The sequence below is a fragment of the Nansenia antarctica genome (assembly GCF_963989245.1).
Source record: "Nansenia antarctica genome assembly, chromosome: 5".
NCBI classification, from domain to species: Eukaryota; Metazoa; Chordata; class Actinopteri; order Argentiniformes; family Microstomatidae; genus Nansenia; species Nansenia antarctica.
The window spans coordinates 3,964,312-3,982,042 of NC_137690.1; the positions used below are offsets into that span (position 1 = coordinate 3,964,312).

Genomic DNA, 17,731 nt, shown 5'->3' on the forward strand with positions numbered 1-17,731 from the left:
AACTGGTTTCGTGTGCGCAGTGTTGCCATAGAACTCTGAGAGCAGAAAGCCTGTGGCCTTTTTTTAGAAAGCATGTATTTTATCGAACACTATATTATCTATATATATATATATAGTCCCACCAACCAACCACAGACCTTTATTATCGTATTAAAGAGGTCGGCGGAGGACACACGGGGACAGTAAGTCTTAGTTGTGTTGAGGTGGTGACCTGGTCGACCAATAGGATGGTCCCGTCACTTCCTCGTATAGGTGGGTTGGGCCTATCACATTCCAACCGTGCATAGAGTTGTCAGAAACCTGCATGGGGCAATACTAGACGCCCGTTAATCTGCCCGGACGCATCCCCTGATTGGCTAGCGAGCTCTCCCTCCCTCCTCCCTACTCACCTCCTCCTCTCTCAGTGGTACAAACTAACTTAAGTTGTTGTTGTTTCAGCTGCCTTTCTGTCTCGTTTGATGGGGGGGGGGGGGGGTTTAACGTGTGCCCAAGCAGAGAGTCTAGCCTCCATGGCCCCGTTCAGTAACTACCCCCCTACTCCTCAGACACTACCCCAAGCCCACTACTCCTGACCCTACCCCAAACCCCCTATCCTGAGACCCTACCCCAAGCCACCTATCCTGAGACCCTACCCCAATTCCCCTACCCCTAGCCCCTACTCCTGGGACACTAACCCAAGCCCCCTACTCCTGACCCTACCCCTAACCCCCTACGAGTGTCTAGGGAGTAGGGCCAGTGGATTATTTCTTCTAATCTGGACAGACTCCATTTTTAATGCTGACTCATGAGACCTGTTAAGTAATTCCTCCTGTCCCCTCCTCCCCCCCTCTCTCACCCCTCCCCTCCCCCCTGTCCCGTCCACCATACCCTCCCGCAGCTCTAACAGACTTCTATTTTCTTCTGGGGGGAAACACATTTGCTCCTCGAACCTCTCAAGATGACTCTTGACATTTTTGTGTATGAATTATTATCATATGTATATTATTAGTATTATTATTATTATTATTACTGTTAATAATTGGTAAATATACAGAAACTTTATTTTTTATTTCACTTGAAGTTACATTTCATATATACAAATATAAAAAAAATATATATATTAAAATGTTTACAAATAAGATTTTTATTTTTTATTTTTTTCTCTTCTAGTATAATATAATATAATATGAGATCTGAAATCTGGACAGTGCAGTTGCAGTGTGGTTCAGGCTGTCAGTGCTATTTGCTTGTAGTCATAGTTGACCGGTGGTGTTGAGGTTAAGGTAGGTGCTCACAGCAAGCATGTGATCATTATGTCCTCCTCTTGGACACTGCAACAGTCAACAGTTTCAGGCCAATCTAGTAGGAGCTGCATCTATGTCTGTATGCCACCAAATTAAAATGTTATAAATGTATCTTAATGATTTATTTTATATATATATATATTATCTAGCTCTAAATATAGAGATAGATAGAAATATAATTACACACACTGTACCAACAGTTAAGTATTTGCTAATTTTACTACACTTTTGTTTTGTATATGTAGGGAAGGTCTTATGGCATATTATAAATTCAACAAATTGAGTCAAGTTTAAAGCAAACTATATTTTATGATAAATGGCCTTTTAAGTTATGTGGCCAAAGCACTGATATTATATATTTGCTGTAAAGAGAATTAAGAGTTTTATTTTTCTGATATTAAAGTTACTTAATAAAGACGGTTTCATTTAAAGCCTATCTCTCTCTCTCTCTGTCTGTCTCTCCTGTTCTTCGTGTATGTCGAAAGTGTACTTCTGTGAAGTTGCTGCAAACACTCGTCCTCGCATTTCGAGTTGTTCCAGTTTCACACACACACACACACACACACACACACACTTCTCGAACCGGCAACCTCTGAATTGCCAACTAAACACGCGTGACTGCCGTCTCCTAAATACCCGTTGGAAAACAGGTACGACACCGAAAAGCAATGGAGCGGATAGCGGGGGCGAGGGTGTTTAAACTTGTGAGGAGTGAGTTTACCACTGTTTCAACTCGGTTACACTCACTCACCCCCCAGAACCACCTCAGCCGCTGATCTGAGCGCAGCTGTGGTACCGCTCTGACCGACGTCAAGGTTCGGCGAACAGTCCTCACATGTCCAGTTGCTCCGAACACACGCCTCGAACCCGCGACCTCGACCTCTGAATTGCCAAAACACGTAACCGCCGAACACGTGGCTCCTAAGCGCCCAGAGGAAGGTACTTTGCCTCTGAAAAGCTAAGAATGTGATGGTGCAGATGATGGGAGCTCTTTGAACTTGTGAGGAGTGATGTTCTCACCGTTTCAGCTCGCTTACTCTTACTGACCGTTTCATAGTCGTAGCTGAGTGTTCACAGTGCAGTGCCAGGGACCTTATGGGCTTTTAGCCTTTCATGTATGATGTTCCATAGAGTGTGGATTATGCAAAGAGGGAAATGGAGTGTGAAACTAAATACCTGAGATGTGTGTGTGTGTGTGTGTGTGTGTGTGTGTGTGTGTATGTTATTGAGTGTTTTAGTGAGTGTGTTATTGGGTGCTTTAGTGAGAGTGCGTGTTAATGTGTGTGTGTGTTAGTGAGTGTGTATGTGTTAGTGAGAGTGTGTGTGTTATTGAGAGTGTTAGTGAGAGTGTGTGTTATTGTGTGTGTGTTAGTGAGAGTGTGTTATTGAGTGTGTGTTATTTGAATGTGTGTTATTTGAGTGTGTGTTAGTGAGTGTGTGTTAGTGTTATTGAGTGTGTGTTAGTGTTATTGAGTGTGTGTTATTGAGTGCTTTAGTGAGAGTGAGTGTGTGTGTTAGGCAATGCATGTTTATTTGTATAGCACATTTCATACAACAGAGGCAATAACATCAAGAGGAGAAGAGTAAACAGATTAAAAAATAAATGTAAAATGATAGAATATCATTATCATATAATATATAGATATAGATAAACGTATAGATATAGATAAGATACTAGAAATGAATAAAAAAGACATGGATGGAAGTGTTAGTGTTTAATCATAACTGAAATCGGAGGACAGGCTCACTGTAAGGCATGGAATGATGAATAGTGTTTGATAGCATTCCTCATTCCATTCCATGCATTACAATCAGCCTGTCCTCCCATTTCTACCTCCACCAGCCTCCCCTGGTGCTTTTATGCCCATGCACATTCCCTCCCGCTAGTGTTGGCATGAGTCATTGGCTGTGTTCGTTAAGTTGCTCTGAGAGCGCCGGAGCGCACACTGACTGGGTTCAACTTCATAGGACGACCAAGTCATTTGATTGGACAAGAGGCATTCCATGAGTGCTGATCAGATTTCCAGAGCGTATTTACGAACGCAGCCTGTATTCAGACTAGGAGCCGCGCTGGGACGGACCAGGCACAGTCATGTCAGTTCTGCAGTACCCCGGCATGGCCACCAGAGGGCGCACAACAACAGGAGCTGAGCCACTGGCTTGAGGTGCGTCCTGTCAAGACAGTCAGAACCAGTTTGAAAGAGAAAGTTAGAATTAACTATTTCCTAGTCTGTAATACACATTGACCGCATGGACCATCACACGTATTGCAGACATTAACATACACACACACTTCGCATCTGGTATCTGTGAAATAGTGTAGTATCTATGACACACGCTGCCTCAGGAAGGCCTCCAAGATCTCCAGGGACCCATCCCACCCTGGGTACGAACACTTTGTTCGGCTGCGCTCAGGCAGGCGGTTCAGGACCATGTCCGCAAGGACAAACAGACTGAAGCTCAGCTTCTACCCTAGGGCCATTGCAGGCCCTGAACACAGCAAATACCTAGGTTCTAGGCCCTGGACAATCTAGACAATTTGATGGCAGCTACTAGATTGTAATCAAGTGCAATACTGAAACACAACTGTGAACATTTCAAACCTGCAAACTGCGACACTTTAAATGAATGTGCAATAACACTATGTGCAATATGACAACCCTAGGGTACATAAGGTTCAGAGATAGGAAATGTTAGGATATGTATAGCATAGCATAGAGTACAGCACAGTGTTTTATTTGTATAGTATAGTGGATAGTGTATATAGCCTTTATTTATGTAAACCAGCTCTTTTCCCTTCTTGTTTTTAGTTTTTTTTCCTAGCACCAGGGGAGCCCCCCCCTCCCAAATTTCGTTGTTTGGTACCTGTACTCAGGGCTGGACTTAGGGGGGTGGGGGCCCCTGGGCTTGAGTCATTGTTCGGGCCCCTACCTACACTAAAAATGATAAGCTACAACTACACCAACCAGAACCTATGACCAGAAACACACGTATCCCAATGGAGTATGTTATTGGCATAAAGCACATGAAGAAAAAGCAAGTGTTAGGCCTGAACCAAGCGGTCAAATGTGGCAGAACCCCAGAACAGACGGACACAGAGACAAGGGTGACAATGATAACATGTTTATTTAATAAAGACAGACAAAATAACAAACCTACACTAACAGGGCCTACGTGGGGGGATTGTGTGGGTTCCTGAGACGAAATGTAAGTGAGGTGTGTATTGGACAGCTACAGTATGTGTCTGGGCGCGAGTGTCTGAACTCATGAAGCATCTACGACTGGTTTGAAAAACCCAGTAAGTTTTGGAGTTTTTCTCAGTGTCTCCTTTCGCTTTCCACTTTTTCATTTTTCATTTTTCTTTTTTGCACTCCACTCTCGTAATTCCTCCTGTCCGCCATGATCATGACATTGACAATCGCTCCACTAAAGATGATGCCCCTGCCCTGCGCGTGACGCGTCGATGTAAACCTCTCCATTGGCCTAAATATACAGTATAATTAAACAAATTAAAACACGTCATTCATCAGAGCGTCCAGTAGGAATAGTGATAGGGGCTGTATTTCCATGCCCGCGGGGGAGGGGGGGGGGCCTGTATTTCCGTGCCCTGCGCTGCGACAAAACAATTTTTTTCCAATTTGAACGTAATTTATGAATTCAAAATCAAAGAGCAAATATTTATTCATACATTTGGATTTATTTTGGGGCCCCTTGTAGCCCATGCATAAGTCCGGCCCTGCCTGTACTATATTAATGACAATAAAGACAATTCATTCATTCATTCATTCATTCATTCATTCATTGTATCTACAGCACTGTCCCTTTAAGACGAGCTACGTCATATTCCTGCGACCCAAACATAAACAGCGACACGCCGCCTCTGACTGTGAATGTCACCTGTGGTGGTTAGGAGACCGTTCGGTTTTACGTTTTAGGGTTTGAGGTCAGCGGTCAAACACGGTGTTGGGTTGTGTGTTGTTAGGGGTCGTTCGGGGTTAGCAGGGCTGCAGGTATGTATGGTGTAATAACCCGGTCCAGGTGGCTCCTCTGCGGCGCGTCCTTGGCGGTGGGCGCGGGTCTGGGCGCTACGGTGGCCTGGGAGGTGTGTGTACCATTCTCTAATAGTTCCACTACAATGGCAGTGATGGAATTGATTGAAAAAATATCCACAAAAATTGAAAGTAAAGATTATACTGTAGGGCTATTCATAGATCTAAAGAAGTCATTTGATACTATTGGTCATAGATTATTAATAAGAAAACTTGATAGATATGGCATTAGAGGTGTAGTAAACGTATGGATTAGAAACTATCTTGATAATAGACACCAGTATGTACAAATAAACAATGATACATCTGAACTGCTAAGGGTCACATGTGGGTCCCACAAGGTTCAGTGCTGGGTCCCAAGCTGTTTATTTTGTACATCAATGATATTTCCAATGTGTCCCAAGTTGTTAAATTTTGTTTTGTTTGCAGATGATACAAATGTATTTTGTTCTGGCAAAGATTTGGAGCAGTTTCTGGATACAGTGGAAACGGAACTAAAAACTATAAAACGATGGTTTGACACAAACAAGTTGTCATTGAACTTAGAAAAAACTAAACTTATGATATTTGGAAATCGAAAAATTAATAATCAAGTACAAATCATGATAGATAATGTTGAAATTGAAAGAGTTTATGAAAACACATTTTTGGGAGTTGTTATAGACCACCAACTATGTTGGAAAACACATAAACTATTTAAAGACAAAAATATCAAAGTCTATTGCAATACTGCATAAAACAAAAGACATACTCAATCCAAATTCATTACACATATTGTACCGTTCTCTAATAGTTCCATACATAACTTACTGTGTGGAAGTGTGGGGAAACACATACAAAACAATCACAAATCCAATTTATTTACTACAGAAAAGAGCTATACGAATGCCTATCAAGCTGCCTATCAAGAACCAACTAACAAATTATTCATAAACACCTATGATCTCAAATTTAAAGAATTGGTGGACTTCAAAATGGCACAAGTAGGCTAATGTATAAAGTAAAAAATAAGATGCTTCCAGACTGTATCCAGAGACTATTTCAAGTTAGACAGAGTAATCACGAACTCAGAGGAATATGTATGTTTATGAAAACAAAGATTAGAACAAATGCAAAACAAAGATGTATAACAGTTAAAGGAGTAAACTTATGGAATACTTTTGAAAAGGAAATGAAAATGTGTAGTACACTGAAAGGATTTTTAAAATTATTTAAAAATAAGATGATTAACAAGTATAAAACAGAGGTTTAAATATAGTTTTAGTTTGGTATTTTTGAACTTCTGTTGACATGCGTAAGTGAAATTTTGTTTGTAAAAGTTTCAATGTTTTGATTATGCATGCATGGGGGGAAAAAAACAACAACAACATGCATGTAACAAGGGTAGGCGCAATAAGCCATGGCTTCAGCCTACACCTTTTTGGTCCTGGTGTTATGCATTGTGACTGTGTAAATGTTTTATATCTGTATTGTGAATTGTATAGGGGACCAAAATAAACATTCTCAACTCATTCTCAACTCAGGTGGCCGGGGGCGGTGAACAGGACGGAGGCGGGTTAGGGTCAGGGCTACTCAGCCGCGTCCCGGTGATACCGGTACCGAGTGTGGACGCGGCGGCGGCCGACCTCACGCCGTACCAAGGCTCGTCCTCGCGCTCCGCCCTCGCGGTGAAGTACGGCCTCCCGTCCCTGTCCAACATCCGGAGCCGGGAGTCCTACGTGACGTCGTACGACCCGAGGAACCGCACCGCCGCCTGGGTGCTCGAGCGGCTGAGCAGCGACACGGTCACGGGGGGACCCGCCGACCGGAAGCTCTGCGGCGACTTCAGAGAGGACGACTCGGTGCACGCGCACCACCGGGCCACCAACGCCGACTACCGGGGCTCCGGGTTCGACCGGGGACACCTGGCCGCCGCAGCCAACCACCGCTGGAGCCAGAAGGCCATGGACGAGACCTTCTACCTCAGCAACGTCTCCCCGCAGGTAACCTCCTCTCCTCCCTCTTTTCTCCTCTCCTCCCTCTCCCTCCCCTCTCTCCTCCTCTCCTCCCTCTCCCTCTCTCCTCCTCTCCTCCCTCTCTCCTCCTCTCCTCCTCTCCCCTCAGGTACCTACTTTCCTCTTCTCCTCCTCTCCTCCCTCTCCCTCCCTCCTCCTCTCCTCCCTCTCTCCTCCCTCTCCCTCCCCTCTCTCCTCCTCTCCTCCCTCTCCCTCCCCTCTCTCCTCCTCTCCTCCCTCTCTCCTCCTCTCCTCCTCTCCCCTCAGGTACCTACTTTCCTCTTCTCCTCCTCTCCTCCCTCTCTCCCCCCTCTCCCTCCCCTCTCTCCTCCTCTCCTCCCTCTCCCTCCCCTCTCTCCTCCTCTCCTCCTCTCCCCTCAGGTACCTACTTTCCTCCTCTCCTCCCCTCTCTCCTCCTCTCCTCCCTCCCCTCTCTCCTCCCTCTCCCTCCCCTCTCCTCCCCTCTCTCCTCCTCTCCTCCCTCCCCTCTCTCCTCCTCTCCTCCTCTCCTCCTCCCCTCTCTCCTCCTCTCCTCCCCCTCCCTCCCCTCTCTCCTCCTCCCCTCTCTCCTCCTCTCCTCCCTCTCCCTCCCCTCTCTCCTCCTCTCCTCCCTCCCCTCCCTTCAGGTACCTACTCTCCTCCCCTCTCTCCTCCCCTCTCTCCTCCCCTCTCTCCTCCCTCTCTCCTCCTCTCCTCTCCTCCCTCTCTCCTCCTCTCCTCCCTCTCCCTCCCCTCTCTCCTCCCTCTCCCTCCCCTCTCTCCTCCCCTCCTCCTCTCCTCCCTCTCTCCTCCCTCTCCCTCCCCTCTCTCCTCCTCTCCCCTCAGGTACCTACTCTCCTCCCTCTCCTCCCTCACTCAACGTCTCCCCTCAGGTACCTATTCTCCTCATCTCTTCCCTCTCTCCTCTATCAGGACCAAACATCTATCTCCTCCCTCTCTCCTTCTCCAGAACCAAACATCTCTCTCTCCTCCTCTCCTCCCTCTCTCCTCTCCTCCAGAACTGACCATCTCTCTCTCTCCTCCCTCTCCTCTCCTCCAGAATTAACCCTCCCTCCCTCTCTCCTCTCCTCAGAACTAACCCTCCCTCCCTCCCTCCCTCTCTCCTCTCCTCTCAGAACTAACCCTCCATCCCTCTCTCCTCTCCTCTCAGAACTATCCCTCCCTCCCTCTCTCCTCTCCTCTCAGAACTAACCCTCCCTCCCTCCCTCTCTCCTCTCCTCTCAGAACTATCCCTCCCTCCCTCTCTCCTCTCCTCTCAGAACTATCCCTCCCTCTCTCCTCTCCTCTCAGAACTATCCCTCCCTCCCTCTCTCCTCTCCTCTCAGAACTAACCCTCCCTCCCTCCCTCTCTCCTCTCCTCTCAGAACTAACCCTCCCTCTCTCCCTCTCTCCTCTCCTCTCAGAACTAACCCTCCCTCCCTCCCTCCTCTCCTCTCAGAACTAACCCTCCCTCCCTCTCTCCTCTCCTCTCAGAACTAACCCTCCCTCCCTCTCTCCTCTCAGAACTAACCCTCCCTCCCTCCCTCCTCTCCTCTCAGAACTAACCCTCCCTCCCTCCCTCCTCTCCTCTCAGAACTATCCCTCCCTCCCTCTCTCCTCTCCTCTCAGAACTATCCCTCCCTCCCTCCCTCTCTCCTCTCCTCTCAGAACTATCCCTCCCTCCCTCCTCTCCTCTCAGAACTAACCCTCCCTCCCTCTCTCCTCTCCTCTCAGAACTAACCCTCCCTCCCTCTCTCCTCTCCTCTCAGAACTAACCCTCCCTCCCTCTCTCCTCTCCTCTCAGAACTAACCCTCCCTCTCTCCTCTCCTCTCAGAACTAACCCTCCCTCCCTCTCTCCTCTCCTCTCAGAACTAACCCTCCCTCCCTCCTCTCCTCTCAGAACTATCCCTCCCTCCCTCCCTCTCTCCTCTCCTCTCAGAACTATCCCTCCCTCCCTCTCTCCTCTCCTCTCAGAACTAACCCTCCCTCCCTCTCTCCTCTCCTCTCAGAACTAACCCTCCCTCCCTCTCTCCTCTCCTCTCAGAACTATCCCTCCCTCCCTCTCTCCTCTCCTCTCAGAACTAACCCTCCCTCCCTCTCTCCTCTCCTCTCAGAACTATCCCTCCCTCCCTCTCTCCTCTCCTCTCAGAACTATCCCTCCCTCCCTCTCTCCTCTCCTCTCAGAACTAACCCTCCCTCCCTCTCTCCTCTCCTCTCAGAACTATCCCTCCCTCCCTCTCTCCTCTCCTCTCAGAACTAACCCTCCCTCCCTCTCTCCTCTCCTCTCAGAACTATCCCTCCCTCCCTCCCTCTCTCCTCTCCTCTCAGAACTAACCCTCCCTCCCTCTCTCCTCTCCTCTCAGAACTAACCCTCCCTCCCTCCCTCCCTCTCTCCTCTCAGAACTATCCCTCCCTCCCTCTCCTCTCCTCTCAGAACTAACCCTCCCTCCCTCTCTCCTCTCCTCTCAGAACTATCCCTCCCTCCCTCTCTCCTCTCCTCTCAGAACTAACCCTCCCTCCCTCTCTCCTCTCCTCTCAGAACTAATCCTCCCTCCCTCTCTCCTCTCCTCTCAGAACTAACCCTCCCTCCCTCTCTCCTCTCCTCTCAGAACTAACCCTCCCTCCCTCTCTCCTCTCCTCTCAGAACTAACCCTCCCTCCCTCCCTCTCTCCTCTCAGAACTAACCCTCCCTCCCTCCTCTCCTCTCAGAACTAACCCTCCCTCCCTCTCTCCTCTCCTCTCAGAACTATCCCTCCCTCTCTCCTCTCCTCTCAGAACTATCCCTCCCTCCCTCTCTCCTCTCCTCTCAGAACTAACCCTCCCTCCCTCCCTCCCTCTCTCCTCTCAGAACTAACCCTCCCTCCCTCTCTCCTCTCCTCTCAGAACTAACCCTCCCTCCCTCTCTCCTCTCCTCTCAGAACTAACCCTCCCTCTCTCCTCTCCTCTTAGAACTAACCCTCCCTCCCTCCCTCTCTCCTCTCAGAACTAACCCTCCCTCCCTCTCTCCTCTCCTCTCAGAACTAACCCTCCCTCTCTCCTCTCCTCTCAGAACTAACCCTCCCTCCCTCTCTCCTCTCCTCTCAGAACTAACCCTCCCTCCCTCTCTCCTCTCCTCTCAGAACTAACCCTCCCTCCCTCTCTCCTCTCAGAACTAACCCTCCCTCCCTCCCTCTCTCCTCTCCTCTCAGAACTATCCCTCCCTCCCTCCCTCTCTCCTCTCAGAACTAACCCTCCCTCCCTCTCTCCTCTCCTCTCCTCTCAGAACTAACCCTCCCTCCCTCTCTCCTCTCCTCTCAGAACTAACCCTCCCTCCCTCCCTCTCTCCTCTCAGAACTAACCCTCCCTCCCTCTCTCCTCTCCTCAGAACTATCCCTCCCTCCCTCTCTCCTCTCCTCAGAACTAACCCTCCCTCCCTCTCTCCTCTCCTCTCAGAACTAACCCTCCCTCCCTCTCTCCTCTCCTCTCAGAACTAACCCTCCCTCCCTCCCTCTCTCCTCTCCTCAGAACTAACCCTCCCTCCCTCCCTCCTCTCCTCTCAGAACTATCCCTCCCTCCCTCTCTCCTCTCCTCTCAGAACTATCCCTCCCTCCCTCCCTCTCTCCTCTCCTCTCAGAACTATCCCTCCCTCCCTCCTCTCCTCTCAGAACTAACCCTCCCTCCCTCTCTCCTCTCCTCAGAACTAACCCTCCCTCCCTCTCTCCTCTCCTCTCAGAACTATCCCTCCCTCCCTCCTCTCCTCTCAGAACTAACCCTCCCTCCCTCTCTCCTCTCCTCTCAGAACTAACCCTCCCTCCCTCTCCTCTCCTCTCCTCTCAGAACTAACCCTCCCTCCCTCCTCTCCTCTCCTCTCAGAACTAACCCTCCCTCCCTCTCCTCTCCTCTCAGAACTATCCCTCCCTCCCTCTCTCCTCTCCTCTCAGAACTATCCCTCTCTCCTCTCCTCTCAGAACTAACCCTCCCTCCCTCTCCTCTCCTCTCAGAACTAACCCTCCCTCCCTCTCTCCTCTCCTCTCAGAACTAACCCTCCCTCCCTCTCTCCTCTCCTCTCAGAACTAACCCTCCCTCCCTCTCTCCTCTCCTCTCAGAACTAACCCTCCCTCCCTCTCTCCTCTCCTCTCAGAACTAACCCTCCCTCCCTCTCTCCTCTCCTCTCAGAACTAACCCTCCCTCCCTCTCTCCTCTCAGAACTAACCCTCCCTCCCTCCCTCTCCTCTCCTCTCAGAACTATCCCTCCCTCCCTCCCTCCTCTCCTCTCAGAACTATCCCTCCCTCTCTCCTCTCCTCTCAGAACTAACCCTCCCTCCTCTCCTCTCAGAACTATCCCTCCCTCCCTCCCTCTCTCCTCTCCTCTCAGAACTATCCCTCCCTCCCTCCTCTCCTCTCAGAACTAACCCTCCCTCCCTCTCTCCTCTCAGAACTAACCCTCCCTCCCTCTCTCCTCTCCTCTCAGAACTAACCCTCCCTCCCTCTCTCCTCTCCTCTCAGAACTATCCCTCCCTCCCTCTCTCCTCTCCTCTCAGAACTAACCCTCCCTCCCTCTCTCCTCTCCTCTCAGAACTAACCCTCCCTCCCTCTCTCCTCTCCTCTCAGAACTAACCCTCCCTCCCTCTCTCCTCTCCTCTCAGAACTATCCCTCCCTCTCTCCTCTCCTCTCAGAACTATCCCTCCCTCCCTCTCTCCTCTCCTCTCAGAACTATCCCTCCCTCCCTCTCTCCTCTCCTCTCAGAACTATCCCTCCCTCCCTCTCTCCTCTCCTCTCGGAACTAACCCTCCCTCCCTCTCTCCTCTCCTCTCAGAACTAACCCTCCCTCCCTCTCTCCTCTCCTCTCAGAACCCTCACCTGAACCAGAATGCCTGGAACAACCTGGAGAAGTTGTGTCGCTCGCTGACCAAGACCTTCCTCAACGTCTACGTCTGTACCGGACCCCTCTACCTGCCCAGGTACACACACACACTCACACTCACACTCACTCTCACACTCACACTCACACTCACACTCACACTCACACTCACACTCACACTCACACTCACACACACACACATACACACACACACTCACACGTCTGTACAGGACCCCTGTACCTGCCCAGGTACACACACACACACACACACACTCACACTCACTCACTCACTCACTCGCACGCACGCACGCACGCACACACACACACGCACAGATTATAGCTGAACCTAACCCTAACCATAACCAACCCTACCTGCCCCCCAACAGTGACCATTTAGAACAGGTCTTGTTTGTTTGACGTCGACAGTTGACAATTAAAGCGTCAACATTCAGCTGTAGAGCAGACATCACACACACACACACACTCACACACACACAGCAACCAACTACAAAGTCAACTTTTATATTGAAGCATATGTATTCATTAAAGGTTTACAGCACCCATGTGGTGTGTGTGTGTGTGTGTGTGTGTGTGTGTGTGTGTGTGTGTGTGTGTGTGTGTGTGTGTGTGTGTGTGTGTGTGTGTGTGTGTGTGTGTGTGTGTGTGTGTGTGTGTGTGTGTGTGTGTGTGTGTGTGTGTGTGTGTGTGTGTGTGTGTGTGTGTGTGTGTGGCTGTGTGTGTGTGTGTGTGTGTGTGTGTGTGTGTGTGGCTGTGGCTGTGCTGGGAGCTCCTGACCAAGAGCAGCTTTACTGGAAACTTGAAAGTTGTAAGCAGCAGAGTAATGGTTTGTCTGTGTCTGCGTCTGCGTCTGCGTGTGTGTGTGTGCAGACAGGAGGCTGACGGGAAGATGTACGTGCGTTACCAGGTGATGGGCCGTAACCACGTCGCCGTGCCGACCCACTTCTTCAAGGTTCTGATCCTGGAGCGGGCGGGGGGCGGGGGGGTGGAGCTGCGCTCCTACGTGCTGCCCAACTCCCCGGTCGACCCCGCCCTCCCGCTGGAGAACTTCCTGGTGCCGCTGGAGAGCATCGAGCGCGCCTCCGGCCTGCTGTTCCTGCCCAACATCGCCAAGGCAACCGGCCCGCAGCCAATCACGGCAGGGCGGAGATAAGACACTCAACTGTCTCTAGGAGACACTGGACTCTGTTACTCCATAATTACAGTGTTGTGATCCCCTTGTCAGCTGGTGTTAATCACTAGTGTCCGAGGTCCTGATGACCTGTAGTTGCTGCTTGGTGACCATGACGTTGGTTTAGGTCTGAGGTGAGCCTATACGAGGGTCTGTATTCGGTTGTTAAGCCGGACGTGTTTCCAGGTCCAACGTTGGCTGAGGCGCTCTCTTCGAAATGCCGCAGTAGTAATAATAATTCATTATATTTGTATAGCGCTTTTCCGAGGCTCAAAGACGCTGACAATTATGGGAAAAACGGGAAAGTGCCGCGTCCCTTGTTGTGTGAATAGATCCGAGTCTAAAAAACGATTGAACTGTCATTCTACCGCTTTAGTACACTGGTACTCTGGTGCGGAGATTTTTTTATTTGGACCCGGAAATTGCGGCAGACTTAACAACCGAATAGGAGAGGAAACAGACTCCGTGTCGAGGGGTTTGGGCAGACCAGATCACCTTCTCAACAGTGGGGTTTGATCCAGCCTCTCTGGTACACCAGCTAGCCCCAGGTCCGTCTGTAGACCGGCATCACTAAAGGTGGGGATGCGTGAAAGATTCTAATCTCCTGTTGTTACCACAGGTTTGGTGTCAGTTTCACACTCGTGAATCTTTCTCACTGCATTGGGATGTCTGTGGCTGGGACAGGTTCTTTTATTTTTTTGAAGAAGTGTATTTATTGTTTTTCAAAGGGTTATACATTTATGAATATATATATATATATATAATATACCCCCTCTATGGAACTGGTTCTAAAGGCAGGTTTGTAGCTGGAGCATCCCCGGGGGTAAGCACCCATAATGACAGTTGGCTAGGACCTCTGAGTGCTGTGTCACCTGCAGTAGTTTAACATCAGATTCAGGTTTACTGGTGTTTGAAGCAAGCGTCCACCACTACAGGTTCTGGAACTGGATGTGTTTTTGTAATTCCTCCTTTCTGTAATGTCATTCCTCTGTGATGTCCACTACGTTCCTGTGGCAGTGTACCAACAAATAACGGGTTTTAAGATTAAAGTGGAATCCCATAAAATAGTTTGTCTTTTCCTTTGTCAGGACTGAGTAGACCATTAAAAGATGTCTTTGTCTTCAGTGTGCACACACAAAAACACCAACAGATTCTTACCCAAGTCTTATTTACGCCATACTTGGGTGGCCAACCCTTACCCTTTAGATCTTGACTCCTTTTTTTTTTTTTTTTATCTATTGAAAAGGGTCCAAGAAGACTTTACGATTTGTTTCCAGGGAAGAAACTGTCCAGGTGGCGTGAGGTTTGGACCAGTATGGAACTCTATACCCCCATCTTAACAATAACAATGAGAACAACTCACACAGGTAAGTAAGTAGCCCTGAGAACCCATGGTCAGGAGCCTATAGGCCGATTTAAGCTTCTGCGTAAAATCTACGCCGTAGGCTACGCAAGGCTACGTGGGCTTACGCAAGCTACGCCGTAGCCTACGCCGTCGATTAACGCGCACCTCTCCAAAAATGTAACTACGCGTCAGTTTCTACGCAACCGTAAGCTCTGTGATTGGTCCGCTTGGTAGCACATGATTCCGACAAGATTCCGACTCTCTCGTTGGCCAAAATGCGGAAGCCATGACAGAAATGTAATTTACTTTTTCTGTAATTACTTATTAATAAAGATTTGAAAAATGATGATAACCATCGTATTATCTTAGTTTAATGTCATTTCAATGCATCATAGAACTTTTATTTACAACAAGCATAACAAACAAAAAGATCGCAAAAATTCGTCTCAGAAGCTTAAATCGGCCTTAACACTGGCTATCTATTTACCTTAGCTTGGTGCCGTTTAGCTAAATATCCAGCTTGTTGGTGGACACAGCCTAAGTTAACTTATCTAGCCAGCTAGCTAACGCTATAAGTCTGAACTGCTCGAACCTGCTGAAAACCTTGAGGTCCAGTTAAGCTAACGTAGCTAAGCTAGTTAGCCTAATAGCTTACGTTAATATAGACTCGGTGTTGAAGCTGCTCTGACACGGAATACAATAATCTCTGATGTATTCCATACTATTCCAAAGTGCTTGACAGTTGAGTTCTCAAGAGGAACGGTCGGCTATCCGAAGCAGGTCAACGTGACGCAGGTGACGCTTGCGAATATGATTGATGGAACGAGTGAGTGAAGGAAGGAGGAAGCAGCTTTTTGCGTACCTTTCAGCTGACAATGCGTACCAGCGTACATTGACGTTAAAATGCGTACAGGTTGGCAGGTCTGCTGTAGTAATAATGTAACACTGCAGTAACAATGTAATAACACTGTAGTAATAGTGTAGTAACAATGTAATAACACTACGTCAAACACAATATGGGTATGGATATTCTAGAACACAAAGAACTGATTCTAGAACACAAATAAGAACTGATGTGAAGTGCATTATTAAACGAGACGCAGTGGGACAATGAACACACGAGACTAGAATATCGGGCCATTTTTAATAATTTCACATAAGAAATACAAGTAAAATGTAACCGTCATTTGTCCAGTTACCAGCAACACATTTTAGCTTGTGTTTCTCCATGATCCTATGATAAGTAACCGACTGCAAGTCATACAAAAATGTGTTGGCCTAAAATAATGCAATTTAAGATATCAGATACTGTCAAAAAAATAAATTCAGCAACAAGTCCATTTTTCACAACAAAATGAATAAAATCCGCATTTTTGATATCAGAGTAGCATATACAGGTATGAATCCAAATCAGGTTGCTAGGTGACCTGGGGAGAACAGCTTCAACGCGTTGCCGTTCAAAAGTAAAGGTGGAACATTTAGGAAAAGAGCAACAGGACTGAAATAATGTACAACATTAACCTCACAGACAACCTCTTCCATTCTATATATATATAGAGAGAGAGAGCTTTAAAGAGCTTGGCTTCACTAGTCTTCACCTGATTAACCAGTGAGAGAGCCAAGTGAACAGACATCAGTAACAACAACGTCAAGTCAATCCAAAAACATGTCAGTTTAGTTAAAATATCCGAGTTGCATCTCACGTCTCTGTTTTTAGAGTGTAGTAGACTGTAGTAGCTGTTTCTCTCACTAGGGATGATTTCACGATTTCACTTCGTCATACGTGTTCCTTTTCCCTCTACGAATAACAAAGACTAACTTATTACAAAATGGTTTATTACACATAGTTCTTTATCGAGTCATAAGAGGATTAAATTAATAATTATTCAACTTCCTATCACTTTCCTGAGAACTTTGAGTCTCTAAAAGGGGAATTAATTTGCAGAAATTCATAATATCTTTGTGACCGTTACGGTTTAAAAACATAAATGGTAGAATGTGTTTACATGCAGGGGCAGCAAAGGATCATGGGAAGTCAACGAAAAACACTCTCGACATGTTGAGGGCTGATCTCTGTGTGGCGGGTGGGGTTCGAACCCGGGTCTCCAACATGGAATACCCAAAAATCTACAGTACCATTAGGCCAGGAGGACATCCTCAAGTCCAGACGCTAGGCCTCAGACGGACTACCTCATCACAAGAGTATGATTCCAGATCACCTCTAGTGCATTTACTCTCTCTCTCTTTCTCTTTTAAAAGCATTGGACCAGTTCAAACATGAACTAGAGGAGGTTTCTGCCATCATTCCTTCCTATTAGAATAATAATGAGTCCTTCACTATGAAATCCAAAAGAGAGAGAAAGAGAGATTGAAAGAGAGAGACAAAGTTCGAGGCAGCCCCTGACCACCGTTAGCTCAGACTACAGACTAGCAGATAACGGCTAACGTCATCACTGCTTCAGACAGTGTGACGACATTAGCATCCTGTTTAGTTAGACATTCTGATTGTACCTGATCATACTTGATTGATTTCGAGGAGAAATCAATGTCCTGGTTTATTGACCAAGGCGTCATAAATAACCGAGGGCGCTACACGATTTGTTGGTATACAAATGTGGAAAGCGGGGTTCGAACTTGGGGTCTCTCTCACGTTGAAGACCCAAGCGTCTACCATTTGTCCAAGAGGACGTCCTCCCAAGTCCAAGGGTGACACTTGCCTGTACATGTCTCAGACAGGGCTACCTCACCACAATAGGCATAATAATTCCCCGACCACCTCCGCTACACACACACTGTACACAATGCCATCTCAGCTCACCACACATGCAAAGCATTCACATGCATTTAAATCAAAACAAGAACTACGGTGAGTTTATTTACACGAAGAAAGAACGAAAAGAGTTCAACATTATTCAGAAAGGTGAGGAGACAGAGGACCCCCCCACCCCCCCTCGCGTGGTGAGAGGTCACATGTGAGGAAGTAAACAATTGAAGGTGTCAATAGTGTTGTGAACTTTGAACTATTAGAGATTGTGTGTTTTGTGCTGTAG

The 17,731-nt window shown here is 47.9% G+C and overlaps 1 protein-coding gene across 1 annotated transcript; it reads left to right on the top strand.

The window, feature by feature from the left end:
- Positions 1 to 5,253: 5,253 nt before the first annotated feature.
- endog (endonuclease G) lies at positions 5,254 to 14,298 on the top strand. Its single transcript, XM_080532458.1, has 4 exons — positions 5,254 to 5,385; positions 6,856 to 7,314; positions 12,138 to 12,247; positions 13,036 to 14,298. Exons 1-4 carry the CDS (start codon positions 5,296 to 5,298, stop codon positions 13,316 to 13,318), a joined length of 942 nt encoding a protein of 313 aa, XP_080388584.1. The 5' UTR covers positions 5,254 to 5,295; the 3' UTR covers positions 13,319 to 14,298.
- The last annotated feature ends 3,433 nt before the right edge of the window (positions 14,299 to 17,731 follow it).